The sequence below is a fragment of the Bos indicus genome, unplaced genomic scaffold (genome assembly GCF_029378745.1).
Source record: "Bos indicus isolate NIAB-ARS_2022 breed Sahiwal x Tharparkar unplaced genomic scaffold, NIAB-ARS_B.indTharparkar_mat_pri_1.0 scaffold_62, whole genome shotgun sequence".
Classification (NCBI taxonomy): Eukaryota; Metazoa; Chordata; class Mammalia; order Artiodactyla; family Bovidae; genus Bos; species Bos indicus.
Genome location: NW_027223725.1, coordinates 201066 through 220725, shown reverse-complemented (window position 1 = coordinate 220725; position 19660 = coordinate 201066). Strand labels below are relative to the sequence as shown.

General features: G+C 43.3%; 1 protein-coding gene across 2 annotated transcripts; it reads left to right on the top strand.

Annotated features, from left to right (window-relative positions):
• The first annotated feature begins 11330 nt into the window (after positions 1-11330).
• Positions 11331-18445, top strand: LOC139182020 (zinc finger protein 420-like). 2 transcript variants are annotated; one of them, XM_070785508.1, is made up of 4 exons: positions 11331-11379; positions 12840-12935; positions 14585-14586; positions 17090-18445. In XM_070785508.1, exons 1-4 carry the CDS (start codon positions 11346-11348, stop codon positions 18443-18445), a joined length of 1488 nt encoding a protein of 495 aa, XP_070641609.1. In that variant the 5' UTR covers positions 11331-11345. The 2 variants fall into 2 exon arrangements, with proteins under 2 accessions (XP_070641609.1, XP_070641610.1); XM_070785509.1 differs by lacking the exon at positions 14585-14586 and having other exon boundaries at positions 17172-18445.
• Positions 18446-19660: the final 1215 nt, after the last annotated feature.

Here is a 19660-nt window from a genome sequence, read left to right as displayed (position 1 = left end):
CAATAAAAACTCTGGTCACAGGGTTTGGGTGAGCTTCTCTGGTTGTCAGTCTTCTGGGCCTGTTGTCAGGCATTAACTCCAGAACAGTTAAGTTGCTCTGTCTCTGACTCCTCGGGGAGAGGAGAGCAAGAAGCTGTCTGGCTGGAACTTTCCCAGACTCTGCCCTCTGTGCTCCTTCTCTTGGCAGATCCTAATCTGTGTCCTTTAGTTGCAAAAAACAGTAACCTAAAACAGCTTTCAGTGAATTCTGGAAGTGGATTCTTTTGTTTCCTATTTTTGGCTGAACCCTGCAGCATGTGGGATCTTGGTTCCCTGACAAGGGATTGAACTCATGACCCCTGCATCAGAAGTGCTGAGTCTTAACCACTGGACCACCAGGGAAGTCCTGTGAATTCTGGGAGTACTTCCAGTGAATTATCAAATCTGAGGGTAGTCTTGAGGGCCCCCAAACTTTCAATAGATGTCAAAAACGAGGGGCTTTTAGGGACCCCTGCAATCTGCAGTCACTGTCAGGAATGAGGCATCTTGCAGACCGTTCCCTAGCTTTGCTGCTGGCATAGAAATGAAATCCACTAGAGCAAACAGGACCCACTGAAGCACATCATTTGGGAAAAGGAAGGATGAGGACACGAGGTGATGACTCTGATTCCTGGGTGGCCCCAGGGTTACTCAAGGGTTCCTGAAATACAACTGTTCTGTAATTAGTTACAGGAGGTTAAGGGTTACCTTTTTTTAATGATGGATACAACATCCAAGAAGTTGACCCACTGGATGCATAAGAAAATGCAACATAACAAGAACAAGCTAAATGCATGATCCTGGGTTATTTTTATCTGTAATAGCTAACATGAAAGAAGAGGAAAAGGCTGGGCGGGATCCTGACAGCCCAGTTTGGGTTCTGTCCAGCCCAAGATAAAGCTGTTAGCCTCTGGGCTGCTGCTACTAAAGGGAAGCGTTCTGGTGAAACCACAGGGAGCACAAAACATTAAAGTGAGTCACCAGAAAATGAAGAAAGACGAAGGGGAGAGTCAAAGTCTGACAGGGTGGAAATCTTTAAACAGTCCTTAAGAAATGGGATAAATAGGAACTTCCCTGGTGGTCCAATGGTTAAGAATCCTCCTGACAGTTCAGAGGACACGGGTTCCAGCCCTGGTCCAAGAAGATTCCACATGTCAGAGGGGCAACTCAGCCTGTGTGCTGTAACTACTGAAGCTCGTGCACCTAGAGCCTGTGTTCCACAACCGAGAAGCCACTGCAATGAGAAACCCACGTGCTGCAAATAGAGCAAGCCCACATGCAGCAACAAAGACCCAGCCCAGCCAAAAATTAATAGATTAATTTTAAAAAAGAATTGGGATAAATGGGACATTGATGGGGTCAAAACAAAGGCCTCAGTGCAGCACACTGGGAGACTGGGTGGACCCCTGGGAACCCTGGATCGTCCCCCAGCATTGAAGGACCTCAGTCAAGTCTGCTCTATCTACCCTTGTTTGGGGGAATTTAAAAAGCCACAAGACAGATAGGACAATGAGAAATCTGACTGCAAATTACCTGAGGTGATGGTGCCATAACCTAATCAAGATAAAGATTCATTGAAGGGCCTGGGTTCCTTGGCCCCACTTCCTGCAGGGCACTCAAAGCCATATGCACATTAGCAATAAAATGGAGACATGTTTCTGAGACTCCTTAACACGGGAGCCTCACGCTCTGTGATTCTAAAACTTGTTGTTTAGTCACTCAGTCATGTCTGACTCTTTGTGAACCCCGTGAACTGCAGCATGCCAGGCTCCCCTGTCTTTCACTATCTCTCAGAGTTTGCTCAAATTCATGACCATTGAGTCAATGACGCTATCTAACCATCTCATCCTCTGTCGTCCCCTTTCTCTTTTGCCTTCAGTCTTTCCCAGCATCAGGGTCTTTTCCAATAAGTCAGCTCTTTGCATCACGTGGCCAAAGCATTGGAGCTTCAGCTTCAGTATCAGTCCTTCCAATGAATATTCAGGGTTGATTTCCTTTAGCCTTGACTAGTTTGAACTCTTTGCTGTCCACGGGACTCTCAAGAGTCCTCTCCAGCACCACAATTTGAAAGCATCAATTCTTTGGTGCTCTGCCTTCTTTATGGTCCAACTCTCCCATCTGTACATGACTACTGGAAAAACCATGGCTTTGACTATACAGACTTTTGTCAGCAAAGTGATGTCTCTGCCTTTTTGATACGCTGTCTAGGTTTGTCATAACTTTCCTTCCAAAAGGCAAGCATCTTTTAATTTCATGACTGCAGTCACCATCTGCAAAGATTTTGGAGCCCAAGAAAATAAAATCTGTCACTGCTTCCACTTTTTCTCCTCCTATTTGCCATGAAGTGATGGGACTGGATGCTAGTCAGTCCTAATAGGACTTACAGTTGAATGGGGAAGCTATGGAAATTTAAGAATTGATGGGATTACTGTGGGAGTTTAGAGGAAGATTGGAATGTTTAAATAGATTTCATGGAAAGTCATTGAATCTCCTCCTTTACCTCAATGTATTAATAAATAGATACCTTGTATGACTGGGGAACATTTCCCCTTTCTAGTATTATTAAACAGGAGACATATAAATCCTCCCTTCAACCAAAATTGATTGGATATAATAAATGGGAACCAATAAAACTGCCCAAACCCACACAGGTTGTTAATTTGAAAAGCACAGGATGTCTGGCGGAAAAAAGAAGTTAGAAGCCCAGTGTCTGATTGGCCTATTTGGATTTTGGGGGACACGCACATATTCTACATCAGGGATTGTTGCTAGCCCCTGTCTATAAAATTACTGGAAAGAAGTCTCAGAATCCTTATGCAGACCGGAGTTTATGGCAAAAGCCAATGAGCTTCACAAAGTGGTGGCTGCTGGAATATTTTACCAGAAATCAATTGAGACCAACCCAATGTCTGAGGACATAAAATAACCTTGGAACCTGAAATACCCATGATGTCTTTGGTAATGCTTGATTAAAATGCTAATAAGGAAGGTCATGCCCGGACGTATTTCTTCATTCTGCCTCTTTCCCAGGAATTATTGCAGAATTATTGCAGAAATGGCCCAGAGAGGAAAAGCAGTTGTCTGTGGTTTCCCAATGAATCAGTGTCATAGCCGCCATAATCGGCACTCAAACCCTGGGCTCCTGCTCTGAAGTTGGTGCTTTTCAAAAAAAACAAGTGTGTGTGGGGGGAATAGTTTCAAGAAAGGTGAAATTGATGTGACCATTTTATCAGTGACTATCAAACAAGTTCATTTCTAAGCTCTGCACAGGGCACAGAGGTCTGCTTGATGTTTGGATGTCAAGGGGGAGCTGGGTGGGGGAGGGATGGATTGGGAGTTTGGGATTCACAGATGCAAACTATTACAATACAGAATGGATAAACAACAAGGCCCTACTGTGTAGCACAGGGAACTATTTTCAGTATCTTGTGATAAACCATAAAGGAAAAGAATATGAAAGAGAATATATATATTTATACATATATAGATGTATAATTGAATCTCTTTGCTGTACAGCAGAAACTAACATTAAATCAGCTATACGTCAATTAAAGAAAAAAAGATGTGCAGAGCTAGGCTGTGCAGGGTTGGCATAGCAGCTCTCCAAGGCCGTCAGGGAACTAGGCTTCTTGAATTGTTCTGCCAAAGCATCCTTAAGTGAACAATCACCATGAGTGGCTTTCTCCCTTATGGTTACCTCATGGTTGCCAAATTGCTGCTCCACCTCCAGTATCACATCCATATTCTAGGAAGAAGAGGAAGGAAGTGATGGGAAGGAGGAAAGGACAGTATCAGGAAAGCAAAAACTTCCCCCAGGATCCCCAGCTCACTTCCACTAAAGCAATGTCACACGGTCCCCTCTTAACTGCAAAGGAGGCCAAAGTAGTGCTTGAGCGGGCAATATTGCATCCCTAAACAGGTTGAATTTGTTGAGTAATGAAGAGCAGGGTAGGTTACTATCTGGCATCTACACAAAAACAAATCACTCTGTCATGAGGAAAAAATCACTTCTCCAGAAAAGAACAAATAACATCACTTGATAGGGGCTTCCCTGGTGGTCCAGTGGTTAAGACTCCGCCTCCCAGTGTAGGCAACACAGGTTCCATCCCTGGTCGGGGAACTGAGATCCCACCTGCTGCCGAGCAACTCCATGCCCTGTAGCCCGCCTTCTGCAACTGAGACACAACGTAGCCAAATAAATAAATTAAAAAGGAAATCACTTGGTAATTCTGGAAACGGAGAGATTACCCACTTCTGATTGGGTAGGGCAATCAGGAAAGGCTGCCTGGAGGAAGCTGCGTTGAACTCAGCTGTGAAATTGAAGAAGGATTTGAATGTGGACAGAGGAGAGTTACAAGATGAAAAGCTGGAGGCTCCAGAGCAGGGGGTGGCTCGGGCTGCCGTGATGTGAAAAAACAGGACTTAAGGGTGTAGGGTGGGCTTCCCTGATGGCTCAGCAGTACAGAATCCACCTGGAATGCAGGAGATTCAGATTACTTCCCTGGGCCAGGAAGATCCCTCGGAGGAGGAAATTACAACCACTCCAGTATCCTTGCCTGGAGAATCCCAGGGACAGAGGAGCCTGGTGGGCTACAGTCCAAAGGATGGCAAAGAATCAGACACAACGCAGCAGCCACACGAGGGTGTAGGGCACCAAGGAGTCAATGTGGGTTAAGCATCTGCGGGCCAGATTCTGGCCGGGCTGGGGAGGTAAGGGGGGTGTGGGCAAGGATAGGAGCTCATCAGGGGGTCTGAAGAGCTTCGAGCACAGGAGCCATCTGAATAGAGCTAGCACACTGGAGTTCCAAGATTAGTCAGTGTTTCAGCATCTGTCGATCACTCTCCATGGCCTGTCTCCCCAGGTGCTGAGAATGAATCATCTGGAGGTCAGCGGTGGAGGAGAGACAGGCAAATTCTTCATTCCCCCCAAGTAACCGAGATGGAAACTCCAAGATCAAGGGCAACTCTTCAGGGGGAAATGACTCCTTTCCTCCAGTAACCCCAAACAATTCCAATGGCAAAGTACGTGGAAATGCTAAGGACTGATTCCTCATTATTGGAGACCTTGAAGAGCGTGACTATCCTTTATCAACCCACAATCTCACTGGATGGACCACATGTCCGACCTGTTCTACGGAGAGTGAGGCAGTTTCATGGTGTTCTCACTCAGAAATCAGCATAGCAGTCTTTGCTTAAGATGAATGCCCAGTCCACGTCCACTGGGATGGGGAAGAGGAAAATCTAAAAATGTTCATTGAATGGGTGGTACGTGGTCCTGAATTGAGGCAGGAACACAGTAAACCTCAGGCATTCATTGTATGCCTTTTCCAGCAATGATAGTGTGAGACAGGCTCAGGGAGTCTCTCTGTTTTCCAGACTAGGGAAGAGTAGAAGGGGAAGTGACTTGCCAGGAGCATCCAGACAGTGATGGAGGGAAAACTCTGACCACAGGTGGGGCTGGAAGGGCCAGAGCTGGGGACGCAAGGAAGGGAGGAGCTGAGGGTGGGAAGTCTAGCCTGGGTGGGGGTGGATGAGGGATCGCAGGCAATGCAGATCCTCAGGAGACTCCTTTGCTATCCGTCTGGAAAGTTGAGTGTTCTGGTTCAGGCCAGATGAGGAGAAAGGGTGAAGGGCAACTGGTCTGTGAGGCCTGACTCCTCTGGACGTCCGAACAACATTTTTTTTAATATATAATTTTGTTTATTTATTTATCTTTGGCTGTGCTGAGTCTTTATAGCTGTGCGGGCTTTTCTCTAGTTGCAGTGAGCAGGCTTCTCACTGCGGTGGCTCCTCTGGCTGCAGAGCACAGCACCTAGGGTGCCTGGCCTTCAGTAGTTCTGGCTCATGGGCTCAATTGTGGTTCTCGGGCTCTAGAGCACAGGCCCAGTGGTTGTGGCACACGGGCTTAGTTGCTCAGCAGCCTGGGATTTTGGTTTTGGTTCCTCAGGGTTTTAGTTCCTGCATTTCTAGAATGTCTTCTAGATTCTTCTGCTTCTTATAATAGAGTTTCAGATCCCTGCTTTCTAGGAGTAATGGGAATACATGAGTTGAGAAAGACAGACGTCGTGATGATTCATTATGATTTTTAACCTTCCTCTCCACTGAGATAATCTTCATCCTTCATACTGCTGCTGCTACTAAGTCACTTCTGTCGTGTCTGACTCTGTGCAACCCCATAGACGGCAGCCCACTGGGCTCCTCTGTCCCTGGGATTCTCCAGGCAAGAACACTGGAGTGGGGTGCCATTTCCTTCTCCATATAGTGTGTGTGATATTCATACATATTCATCAATAAAACTGAATGGTTTCTGGTGATACAGTTGATGTGTGATGAATGGTTTACCTACCACGGACATTAACCTCTCCCACCTTACTTAAGGTTGCAGGGAAGAATACATGACAGTGAACTATTAGGTAGCACAGTGGGATGACATCTGTTACTGCCCTTAAGCCTCATATAATTTGATCATATATTTCCCACCATTTGTCCATTGTACTTTTCCCCCTCTCTGTAACTGCAGGGACATGGTGACGGTTCTAATAAGAAGGATCATACAGAGTACTGTTGAGAGCTTCCCTGACTGCTCCATGCTGTTGCTGCCTCAGCGTCTGTCTGGGGAGCAAGCAGCCTGCAGGTCCTTGAACTCACACCAGCCAGTCCTGTGAGCACGTCCACTAGGTGACCCCCTTCCTTGAGACCAGCAGTCCTGCTGAACCCCAGGGTCTACTGCACAGGCCCCCCCTTCAATGACACCCTCAGAGCTCACCAGAATCCTGCTCCTCTTGGTTTGAATGGACCCATCCATGCTCAGCCTGGGGAGCCCACAGCACTTCACCCAGGGTCCCTTAGAAAGGCCTGAACCCCAAGTACTGGAACTTTCTCTGCCTGGTTCTAGCCTGACCTCCCTCAGAAATTCCCACCCTAAACCCTCCCCTCCTGAGATGTCTCAGCTGTGCTGAGTGAGAGGGCTCAAGCTCAGGGCTCCTGAGTGTGGGTCTTGGGGAAGAAGTATCAGAAAAGAGAACTTGCTAAAGACGTATTTAATGACCTCACCTCAGACCTTCAAATTCATAACTTCTTACAGTGGGGACCTGACCTCGAGGGGTTCACATTCACTGAAATTCATTGGCCAAGTGATTTCCATCTGTTTCCCATCAGGGTCACGTGACCAGTGTTAGGCAAGGACCTCCTGGTGCCCTCCCCACAGAGTTGTCTCTTGGTCCTGTGGGAGCATCAGTGTGGTGCGTAGGAAGAGCTCCAGGGGACTCTAAGGGGAGGCCCGGGTTAAGGACGTGGCTCCTGGTCTACCTGTGAGACCTGAGGCCGGGCTTCAGTCCAAGGAGAGGCCGCAGGGTTGGTCTAACTGGATTTGGACCGGGGAAGTCAGTCAGCTCACATGGTCTGTGTGAGCAGAGGGTTAGGAGCTCTCTGTGGGGAAAGAACAATCAAGAAATAAGTCCACAGGCTGGTCTCCAGGTAGGAAGTGATTGTTCCTGAATCTCTCCTGAGACAGGACAGGGGAGGTGGGTCTTTTCAGCTTTTCAAGGGCCTTCTGTCTGTAGGTGAAGTGGTTGCAGGTTAAAGAGCTGTGCGGATGCCTTTGAAGGTACTTTCTGAAGATGCAGAGGTGTGTTTGCTACATAACATCCCCAGAGAAGACACAGCAGGAGGAAGAAGAGGAGGAAATGGCAGCTTCTCAGGTACATGTCCTGTTCTGGGCCAGGGGCTGTGTCTGCTTTTCCTCCTGAACTGCCTGGATTGAGAATCTGCAAACCTTTAGTTCTCTCCTTCTAATTTTTCTGCCTGGGGTATTTGTTATCAACTTATTTTTTCCTTTTCTTCTTATCGTGAAGACCGGCTCTCTAGACCACCTCTCCCTTGTGTCCCAGAGCCTGTTCTCTGGGTTTCTGTATCCTGGCTTTCTATAGAACATGATGAATTCTCAAAGTGAATTAGTGACTTTCAGCTGGTGAATATATTCCCTTTGTGAGAGATCAACACAGAGAGGCACTGGTATCCGAGATTCCCACTGGGATGTGGTTCGGTGTTGGGATCTTAGGCAAGTAGGGGAAATGCCATCATGAGTTTCCACGTGGATACGATTCAGCTCTTGAGGAGTTAAAAAATGCCCTTATATATTAAATCAACTCAGTGATCCAGAATTTTTCAGAAACTGCTCAGAAATAAAAAGAAAACTAGGAGATACTGTCCTCTGTAATGCTAAGACTTACTAGTTAAACACATTGTTAGGTGACAAAACAGAGGAAGTGTATATAAACTGAATTTTGCATAAAACTGATATCTTTTTATGTTAGGTTCAACTTATAATTTCCTTAATTTTTCCTAAATGCCCAGGCTCTGATTGTGCATCTTCCGTGTGATCCATTTACACCATGACAGATGATGTCCACTGGCTCTGGTGATTTCTCTGAGGTTATCAGGCTATGAAGTTCATTTTTTCCCCTCTGTCTTTAAACAAGGTTGTGGAAAAATGGAGTGAGGAACGTGTGAAAACCCTCACAGTTAATGGAGAAACTCCGCATCTTCTTGGTTTCTCTTTGCTTTGGAAAATGAACACTCACTGTGTTGATGATAGACACTGGGTTTTGGGAGTGGGGTTTTCATCACTCAAGCCCAGGTGTGGTTTTTCCAGTACACTCCATGCTCATATCACAGACATAGTCTTCTTACTCACTTATTTTTTTTCAAAATATTTGCAACAATCATATTGGTGCTAATCTGTTTTCACCTAGTTGAATTTCTAAGATACAGCTCAACAAAATGATACAGTTTTTCAGAAAATCAAAGTTTCAGAACCAAGAGCTCTAATTTATCTTATATGGTTGTATATGTTTGCACCCTAGTGTATTTAAATATGCAAAGACTATCATCCACAAGTAGATGTATATATTTTAACCCATTAAAAATCATCTCAATTTTATTGACATGAATCAGTTCAGTTCAGTTGCTCAGTCGTGTCTGACTCTTTGCAACCCCATGAACCACAGCATGCCAGGCCTCCCTGTCCATCACCAACACCTGGAGTTTACCCAAACTCATGTTCAATGAGTTGGTGATGCCATCCAACCATCTCATCCTCTGTCGTCCCCTTCTTCTCCTGCTTTCAATCTTTCCCAACATCAGAGTCTTTTCAAACAAGTCAGCTTTTCGCATCAGGTGGCCAAAATATTGGAGTTTCAGCTTCAACATCAGTCCTTCCAATGGACACCCAGGACTGATTTCCTTTAGGATGGACTGGTTGGATCTCCTTACAGTCCAAGGGACTCTCAAGAGTCTTCTCCAACACCACAGTTCAAAAGCATCACTTCTTCTGTGGTCAGCTTTCTTTATAGTCCATCTCTCACATCCATACACGGCTACTGGAAAAACCATAGCCTTGACTAGATGGACCTTTGTGGACAAAGTAATGTCTCTGCTTTTTAATATGCTGTCTAGGTTGGTCATAACTTTCCTTCCAAGGAGTAAGCATCTTTTAATTTCATGGCTGCAATCACTATCTGCAGTGATTTTGGAGCCCGAAAAAATAAAGTCAGCCACTGTTTCCACTGTTTCCCCATCTATTTGCCAGGAAGTGATACGATCAGATGCCGTGATCTTAGTTTTCCGAATATTAGCTTTTCTTTAATACTCCTTATAGGTATATAGTCTCATTTTAATATATGTCTGTATACAGGAAAATGTTAAATTTTTTTTCTTGTTTTGGTACTCTCCCCACGTATATAAAGTTCTTTTTAAAAAATACACATATTTATGTGTTTGGCTGAGTTGTGTCTTGTTCATAGCCTGCAGAATCTTGGAGCCATGTGGGAGACTGTTGCAGCAGGCAAACTTTAGCTGTGGCGTGTGGGATCTAGTTTTCTAACAAGGGACTGAACCCAGCCCCCTGACTTGGGAGCTTGGACTACCAGGGAAGACGCTATAAAAACTTGTATAAACTTTCTTTAGTGTTGTCTCTGTGTATTTGTGTTTTACTAGTTAAATTTTAGTTCACATAAACTGAAGCAAAATTCAAAATCTGTCATTTAAGTAATGGTTGACAAAATATTTGCAAAAAGGTGGAACAATAATGTTGATTTTATATTATTTATGTGGTGCATTCAAGACTCTGTAAAAACTGTTAGAAAGACATATACTACTACTACTACTACTACTAAGTCGCTTCAGTCGTGTCCGACTCTGTGCGACCCCATAGACGGCAGCCCACCAGGCTCCCCCGTCCCTGGGATTCTCCAGGCAAGAACACTGGAGTGGGTTGTCATTTCCTTCTCCAATGCATGAAAGTGAAAAGTCAAAGTGAAGTCGCTCAGTCGTGTCTGACCCTTCGCGACCCCATGGACTGCAGCCCACCAGGCTCCTCTGTCCATGGGATTTTCCAGGCAAGAGTACTGGAGTTGGGGTGCCAGTGCCTTCTCCGAGAAAGACATATAGTATATACTAAATAGTTCAAAAGATTATTGCGGCTATGGGTACTATTCTATCAGACCCATCAATTTTGAAAAACACTTAAAATTCAAAGTTAAGTATAAATTCTTACCTTACTAGTCTACTTCTTTGCTATTCAGAATGGTCATTGATGTATCAGAATTTTCAACACTGCTAGTTAAAATAAGCTTGTTAAAAATGTGGCACATTGGCCCCACTCCAGAACTCTTAGATCAGAGCATGCTTTTTTAAAATATTGCCTGTCTCCTTGATAAGGGCCTTCCCCGGTGGCTCAGATGGTGAAGAGTCTGCCTGCAATGTGGGAGACCTGGATGCGATCCCTTGGTGGGAAGATTCCCCTGGAGAAGGAAATGGCAACTCACTCCAGTATTCTTGCCTGAAAAATCCCATGGACACAGAAGCCTGGTGTGCTACAGTGCATGGGGTTAGAAAGAATCAGACATGACTGAGTGACTAACATACTTTCCCTGATAGACAGTTTATCTTGTGTCACACGAGTACAACTCTCAAAAATAGATAGGTCAGTGTGGTGTGATTGTTTTATAATTTCTCTTCCAGGTCAGAATAGTTTCTATAGTGGTCTGTGGATCATATCTCATTCTCCTTTCCTGGGTTAGAAATACAGTGGAAAATACGGCTGTATAAAAATTATATTCTTGTGTAACACCAGACATTCTCCTAAATCAAAACCATTTCTCTTGCTGGTTTCATCTCGGGTCACATTAGGAAGTCTTCCCATGTCCACATGGCTCATGTCCTTTGTATTTCAGGGACGGCTGACATTCCAGGATGTGGCCATAGACTTCACTCAAGAGGAGTGGGAGTGCCTGGACCTCGGTCAGCGGGAATTATACCGGGACGTGATGTTAGAGAACTACGGGAACCTGGCCTCCTTGGGTGAGGATAACTGCCTTCCAGAATCCCTTAAGTACCTTCAGGGTTTTGGTTCGTTCATTCTAGAATGTCTCCTCGAATTTTCTGCTTTGTCCAGTAGAGGTTCAGATCCCTACTTTCTAGGGGAAAAAGGGTATTTGTGACATTTGAAAGAAAGACTTCATTATGGGTCATTATAATTCTAACCTTCTTCTTCCTTGATGTAATCTGCCTCCTTGTTGTTCAGTCGCTAAATCATGTCCAGCTCTTTGTGATCCCATGGAATGCTGCAAACCAGGTTTCCTATCCTTCCTTAACTCCCAGAGTTTGCTCAAATTCATATCCATTGAGTCAATAATGCTATTCAATCATCTCATCCTCTGACGCCCCCTTCTCCTCCTGCCCTCAGTCTTTCCCAGCATCAGGGTCTTTTCCAATGAGTCCGCTCTTCACATCAGGTGGCCAAATTATTGGAGCTTCAGTTTCAGTCCTTCCAACGAATATTCAGGGTTGATTTCTTTAGGATTGACTGGTGTGATCTCCTTGCTGACCAAGGGACTCTCAAGAGCCTTCTCCAGCACCACAGTTCAAAGGCATCAATTCTTTGGTGCTCAGCTTTCTCTATGTTCCAAATATCACATCCATATGTGACTACTGGAAAAACCATAGCTTTGACTAGATGGACCTCTGTTGGCAAAGTGATGTCTCTGCTTTTTAATATGCTGTCTAGGTTTGCCCCTTTCTTCCAAGGGGCAAGCATCTTTTAATTTCATGGCTGAAGTCGCAATCTGCAGTGATTTTGGACCCCCCAAAATAAAGTCTATCACTGTTTCCATTGTTTCCCCATCTACTTGCTATGAAATGATGGAACTGGATGCCATGATCTTAGTTTTCTGAATGTTGAGTTAAACTAACTTTTTAACTCTCCTCTTTCACTTTCTTCAAGAGGCTCTTCAGTTTTTCTTCACTTTCTGCCACAGGGGTGGTGTCATCTGCATATCTGAGGTATTGATATTTCTCCCGGCAATCTTGATTCCAGCTTGTGCTTCATCGAGCCCAGCATTTCTCATGAGGTACTCTGCATATAAGTTAAATAAGCAGGGTGGCAATATCCAGCCTTGATGTACTCCTTTCCCAATGGTACAGTTGTTCCATGTTCAGTTCTAACTATTGCTTCTTGACCTGCATATCCTTCATTCTAGGTTAGTGGTAATTCTATAAGTTCTGTGGTATAAAATAGTGCCACTCTCCTCTTAAAACTGGATTTCTACTACTAGCTTTTGCCTTAGTAGTACTTGAGCATAATATCAGAACCTGATTTTGAGCATTTGTCTTTTAAAGGTGCTTCCAATAAACTATTTGGTAAAATCATTTTTTAAGGCTATTTTAACTTTCTTCCTTGACTTCTCTCTCACCTGAACACATATTGGATTGGAAATTGATGAATATCTGGGAAAACACATATTCCTTTTTCTGATGAACAGGTCTTGTGATCTCTAAGCCGGACCTGGTCACATTTCTGGAGCAAATGAAGGATCCCTGGGATACACGGAGAATGGAGACGCCAGCCGTGCACCCAGGTATGTGTCTATGGATGGAGCAGAAAAATCCGGTGAGAGGGACAAGCATTGTGGAGGAAGTCATACTTCGTGGTGTGGTTTGAGAAGATCTGCTGTGGAAATGATTTTGGATTAGCCTGGGTTTATTTCTGTCACTGTCATAGAGGGTCATCTCCTGACCCATTCCTGATTCTTTTTATCGTTTATGTAGTTTTCTCCAGCGGTTAATTTTCACATTCACAGTGAGAACCAAAATACTTGTCTGGCTTGGGACAACCTGCATGACCTGATAGCTCTTCCATTTTTGGGAGGTTTTAGAAAATCTGTGCACATTTCTGAGTAACTGTATTAAGCCCTTTTAAAAGTTCTGATTCTGTCCCTAGTCAGAAGTGTGTGGGTGGACTTGTGAACAAATTGCCACACTTCTAGGAATACTGGGGACAAATATTTTTTGTTTTCTACCCTATATTTTCCAACCCACTAGAAACTACACATATGACCTTATAAACTTCATACTCAAATTCTTTCTTCACTGCATAAAATATTTTGCTAAAATGAGAAAATGCAAACCTGAATTTTACTTTAAAGTTCCTCTTTTTTTAATATGAACTAACATTAAATGTGTTAAGTATATTTACCCCAATTCCTTAATGCTAAAATACTTGAATATATTTATTTAACTCATAGAGTTTTTAAATATATTCTTGGCATGAGAATTTAAGACATTTCCCTCCGTGCTTTTTTCTGATTGTTCTTCACTATTAAGCTTATAGAATATATAAAGGAATCTTTAAAAAGAAATTTTTCTCTTCCAATAATGCCATTTTACAAAGTTATGTTAGTTTGCTGTACAGAAAGAATAAGTGATACATATACACATTTCCCTCCTTGATTAGATTTCCTTCCCATTTAGGTGACCACTGAGCATTGAATAGAGTTCCCTATGTTCTCACCATATTTTTCAAGTCTCACTTCTTATTTTATTTCTCAAGAACTCTTACCTTATTAAATCTATCTTGTTTGTTATGAAACATCCCAAGACTTTATCGTTTATGCCATCTATTTCTGATTAGTTCTAGGTCAATATCATTTACGATTTTAGATTCTATTAGAACATGCTCAGATAACAACATGAGTGGTAAGAAGTGGGTTAAATAATTAGTAGGCATTAGTATTTGTGGAGAAGGAAATGGCAACCCACTCCAGTGTTCTTGCCTGGAGAATCCCAGGGATGGGGGAGCCTGGTGGTCTGTTGTCTCTGGGGTTGCACAGAGTCAGACATGACTGAAGCAACTTAGCAGCAGCAGTAGCAGTATTTGTGAAAATGTTTTGTTTGTAAATTTGATTACTTAAAGGTAAAATTAATCATTACATTGCCCAACTGCTCTTCATTTAGCTGTTCCTGTAGGTTTTTGTCTTGACTTCTCCTCTACACCATACTCCTTTGTCATCTCATTTTGTCCAGTGTTCTGTGTTTGTGGTCTCTGTTCTGCAGGCTGCACATCCTAGTTCCTCTTGCTCTGGTGTCTGCCCCCTGGTGGGTGAGGTGGTCCAGAGACTTGTGCCCTTATCCCCTTGATAGGGAGTTGATTGTTATTATTGTGACCAGAGCCTGTCTGAATATTGAGGGGAGCTTTGTCTTTCCTCTGTGGCTGTCACTGCCCTGTCAGGGGTGGGGTCTGCTCCCTGATTAGTGGAGTAGAGTCCCCAGATCTACTTAGCTGTGTTTCTGATCTATGGTGCTTCTGACCCAGTGGGACTGGAGCACACCCACTGGGAGAGAAGCCACTGAGGATTGCTCCTCGGGGGATGTTCACCTCGGAGCGTGCTCTGTGGGTCATCTTCCATGTGTTGTGCGAGCTCTCATGTGACCCTGTGTTGGCATTGATCTTGGCCCCACCTGAACCATGGGCATGATGGCACTTGACCGTGGTGTCTCTCAGATGTTGTTTTCACCAGGTCACCAGCATAGATCCACTGTAGTCTCATGTCCCAGGTGTACATTCATTGTGGAGCTGGACCCCCTGCAGTGCTATGGAGGCAATTTAGATGCGACCTGGCCCAACCGCCTCATGGGAATGCCTACAAAGTCTACAATTGCTAAAGCCAGACTGGTCTTGACTGCCAGAGCCTCGTTTCCATCCAGATGTTCCGTCGGAGCTGAGTTTACAAAGCCAGTTGTGGGGTGTAACACCATGGTTTGTACAGCTGCAAGGAGAGATCTCAGCTTTTCTTTCTTAGTGGTAGGGCCTGGGGGCTCAGCTGTGGTTTCAGTGCCATCTGTACATTGGGACCACCCACAGGCGTGTGGTCTGAAGGTGCCCCTGGAGCCCACTGGGGAGGCGGCTGGGGAGGAGGAAGCAGCTGTGGGGGTCGTGAGATCACCCACCTAGGTGGGAGCCATTCCTAGTATCTGGAGAGGCAGGGACAGGCACAGGGGCAGAGAGGCTGCAGTGGGGTTCTTCCCTTTGGGCATCACTCAACAACGCTGCTCTGCTTCTCTGGTGGTTCAGGCTTCCTCCACAAGCATCCCGTTTGCAGAGCTCCTCCCTCCCTCCTGTCCCCTCAGGATGTCTCCTCACAGCCAACCGCAGTCCTCTGCCTGGGTCTGCTCTCCAGTCCCCACATTCCAGCACCCAGCCCTTGTGTGCAGCGGTGGACACCCTCTCAGGCTGCGTGGGCAGGGCTGGGCTCAGCAGCCTGTGTACAGGTCTCACTCTGTCCTGCACACTGGTTGCAGTGTTCTCTTCCCACAGAGAATGAGTCTCTCCTTCTGTCCCAACTGGGCTCCCCCCAGTGAGGGGCTTCCCTGGATGGGGAGACCTCTCCTCTCTTCAGTCCCCCCAGGGTTTTGTGGGTCCCATCCCACTTCTTTTCCTCTTCCTTTTCCTCCCTCATTCTTTTGTCCTACCTGGCTCAGCAGGAATCTTTCTTGTCCTTTCAGGTGTCCAAGTTCCTCTGCCTGTGTTCTGCAGGGCTCTGTGAGAATTTTTCCACTTCAAGATGTATTCTTGATGTTTTTGTGGAGAGAGATGAACTCCACGTCTTCCGAATCCTCTGCCATCTTGACTTCTTCTATCTCAGTTTTAGGCTTAATCTAGCCAGTGTATGCTAATTGTATGTAAATTGTAAACCATATTCCCCGAGAATAGTAAGTAGAATAACTTATTATTTGGTATCTTTCAGCTGTGTCTTCTCACGACACCCAGGGTTTGAGGACCCAAAAGCCAGGCTTAGAAGATTTATTCCCAACAGCAAAGCTAGGAATATATGAAAGATTTCACCTTGGAAATTTACATTTAACCAAAGACTGGGAATATATGAGGGCACATAAAGAACAGAGAGCATGTTATGATGGACAAAACCAAATTGGTACAGATTCCCATAATGTAAACATTACCGCCAAAAGAAATCAAGGATGTGAATCAAATAGGGAAAAACCAATCTCAGATGACCAATTTCGGTCATCAACATCCGCAGATAAGTGTATATTTGTCAGCAAAGACCTACATCAACTCTTGAAACATACACGTTCTCTGAAGGGAAAGGTGGAAAATCTGGAAAGTCATCTAGTCTCTACTGCAAATACTCATTCAAACAACTCTGAGCATAGGTGTCTATTAAATATACATTCAAACATATCTGGAAACCAGAAACTTGAAAATGAGGGGGGAAATTCCCAATATAATCATTTTGAGGGATCCTTTAACAAGGGTTTATTGTTCTTCAACCAACAACTATTTTCTCCTTGTTCCAAAATCTGTAATGTGGATAATAATGGGAGAGACCTTATTCAACCATCATTGTTCAATACATATGGAGGTATAATTAGTGTGGAACAACTTTACAAGCGTAACAACATGAGTAATGCCTTAAGCAGGAGCTCTACCCCCAATAATTACAAGAGTATACATGATGGAATGAGAAGCTCTTCATGCAGTGAAACTGGGCATAATGTTGACCAAGACTCATATCTCATGAAACAACAGGGACATCAATTTTCAGACAATTCTAAACATAATAAGTATAAGAATATATTTTGTCAAAGCTCAAATCTCACTATTAATACGTATAAGAGTATTGATATTGGAGAGAAGACTTATAATTGTTATGATTATGCTAAAGCTTTTAACCAGTCTTCAAAAGTTATTCAACAGCAGAATATTCAGACTAAGCAGAAACATTACAAGTGTAATATATGTGGGAAAGTCTTTAGTAACTCACCAAATCTAAGTAGACATAGGAAAATTCATACAGGAAGGAAATGTTTCAAATGTACAGCATGCGGCAAAGCCTTTAATCAGAGTTCATATTTAACTGAACATCAGCGAATCCATGCTGGGGAGAAACCATACAAATGTACAGAATGTGGCAAAACCTTTATCTATTGTTCACGTGTTACTCAACATCAGCGAATTCATACTGGGGAGAGACCTTATAAATGTACAGCATGTGGCAAGGCTTTTAAGCATAGTTCAACTTTAACTGAACATCAGCGAATCCATACTGGGGAGAGACTTTATAAATGTACAGAATGTGGCAAAGCCTTTACCCGTTATTCACTTCTTACTGAGCATCAACGAATCCATACTGGGGAGAGACCTTATAAATGTACAGAATGTGGCAAAGCCTTTAACTGGCATCTGAGTCTTACTGTACATCAGCGAACTCATACTGGGGAGAAACCATACAAATGTAAAGAATGTGGCAAAGCCTTTATCTCTTGTTCAAATCTTACTCGACATCAACGAATCCATACTGGGGAGAGACCTTATAAATGTACAGACTGTGGCAAAGCCTTTACCCGTTATTCATCTCTTACTCAGCATCAACGAATCCATACTGGGGAGAGACCTTATAAATGTACAGAATGTGGCAAAGCCTTTAACTGGCATCTGAGTCTTACTGTACATCAGCGAACTCATACTGGGGAGAAACCATACAAATGTAAAGAATGTGGCAAAGCCTTTATCTGTTGTTCACATCTTACTCAACATCAACGAATCCATACTGGGGAGAGACCTTATAAATGTACAGAATGTGGCAAAGCCTTTACCTGTTGTTCACATCTTACTCAACATCAACGAATCCATACTGGGGAGAGACCTTATAAATGTACAGAATGTGGCAAAGCCTTTACCTGTTATTCACTTCTTACTCAGCATCAACGAATCCATACTGGGGAGAGACCTTATAAATGTACAGAATGTGGCAAAGCCTTTACCTGTTATTCACTTCTTACTCAGCATCAGCGAATTCATACTGGGGAGAAACCATATAAATGTAAAGACTGTGGCAAAGCCTTTATCCATTGTTCACATCTTACTCGACATCAACGAATCCATACTGGGGAGAGACTTTATAAATGTACAGACTGTGGCAAAGCCTTTTCCCGGAGTTCAGGTCTTTCTCAACATCAGAGAATTCATACTGCAGGGAAATCTCAGAAATGTAAGGAATGTGGCAAAGGATTTCATCACAGCCATCACCTCACTCACCATCAGAGAATACATACTGCAGAGAAACCCTAGAAATGAATCAGTGATAAAAAAAGGTTGGTCCTAAGTATACAATTTTGAAAAAACGAGTGTTTACTTTGGAAATATACACGAATGAAATACAAAAATGTAGACAAGTGTTTAATCAAACAGCAAAAGGAAAGCAATGCCAGAGAATTCATGAAAGCATTTCATTAGTACCACTTTTGTTGAATTACTCTAAACAGAAACACTGTAGCAAGTATGCCATAATTAAAACACGTACAAAATTGATAGTTAGTATGGATCACAAGATGAAGGGGTGGATATTTGCAGAGGTATAATTATTATTCATGTATCCTTGTTTATATTAATGTTATTTGAGATCATTAAGGAACCAAAACGAATGTAATTCAACTCTCAAGTTACTATGCTGTGATTTGTTTCTACTGTATATATGAACTTCTGTTTCTGATGGTTGTTGCCTCAATTGCAAGAGAAGCCCTTCTATATGAGGTGGGAACCATTTATATTTATTCTCCAGTTTATAAGATTAACAACACAGTAATGTTATATGCACACCAAACCTCTAAATGGAGGTATTTGTCACTGATGTCAAACATCTGTGTTGTCACCATGATGTAAGTGTTCAGGGAATAATTCAAAGTAAGACGGAAGTTTGCTCTAAGTTTTCAGTAATCATGTTACTTGCTTTTTAAGCATAAAACAAGGGTTGTTCATTAAAATCTAAGGTATTTTTATAACATCAACATAGAGAAATCATGCATATTACCTGGCAGGCTTGAAGCAAGGACACCTTCTCTGCTACCTGATGTAAGTATAGAAAACTCTTTCTGGAAAAGTCATATTAGTATAATAAATGTCCATCCATGTTTACTAAATTAGCCTCCATTTTGTAAACCATATAAATCACATTCATAGATCATTTCATCAGAGAAACAGGAAAGTTTTTAGAAGCTTGTAATCTGTATTTTAATCAAGGATCAAACAACAGTTGTAAAAGGTTTTATTCCATCTGTGTAAAATTAATGTATGTTAATTAATAAAAGTGAATGGTTTTTTAGTGTTACAGTTGACGTGGAATGAGTGAAGGGTGAACGCACCACCAGCATTAACCTCTCCCACCTATTTAAGGTTGCAGGAAAGATAACGTTACAATAAACTATCTGTAGCACAGGGGCATGGCATCTGTAGAAATTAGTCCCTTACTGGCGTGAAACTCTCATAAGTTCATATATTTCCCACCAT

Bases quoted from the DNA above. Each gene is read 5' to 3' on its own strand.
- LOC139182020 (XM_070785508.1), top strand. From the start codon at position 11,346: ATGTTAGAGAACTACGGGAACCTGGCCTCCTTGG. The intron at 11,380-12,839 runs GTGAGGATAACT...TCTGATGAACAG, and splicing joins CGGGAACCTGGCCTCCTTGG to GTCTTGTGATCTCTAAGCCG.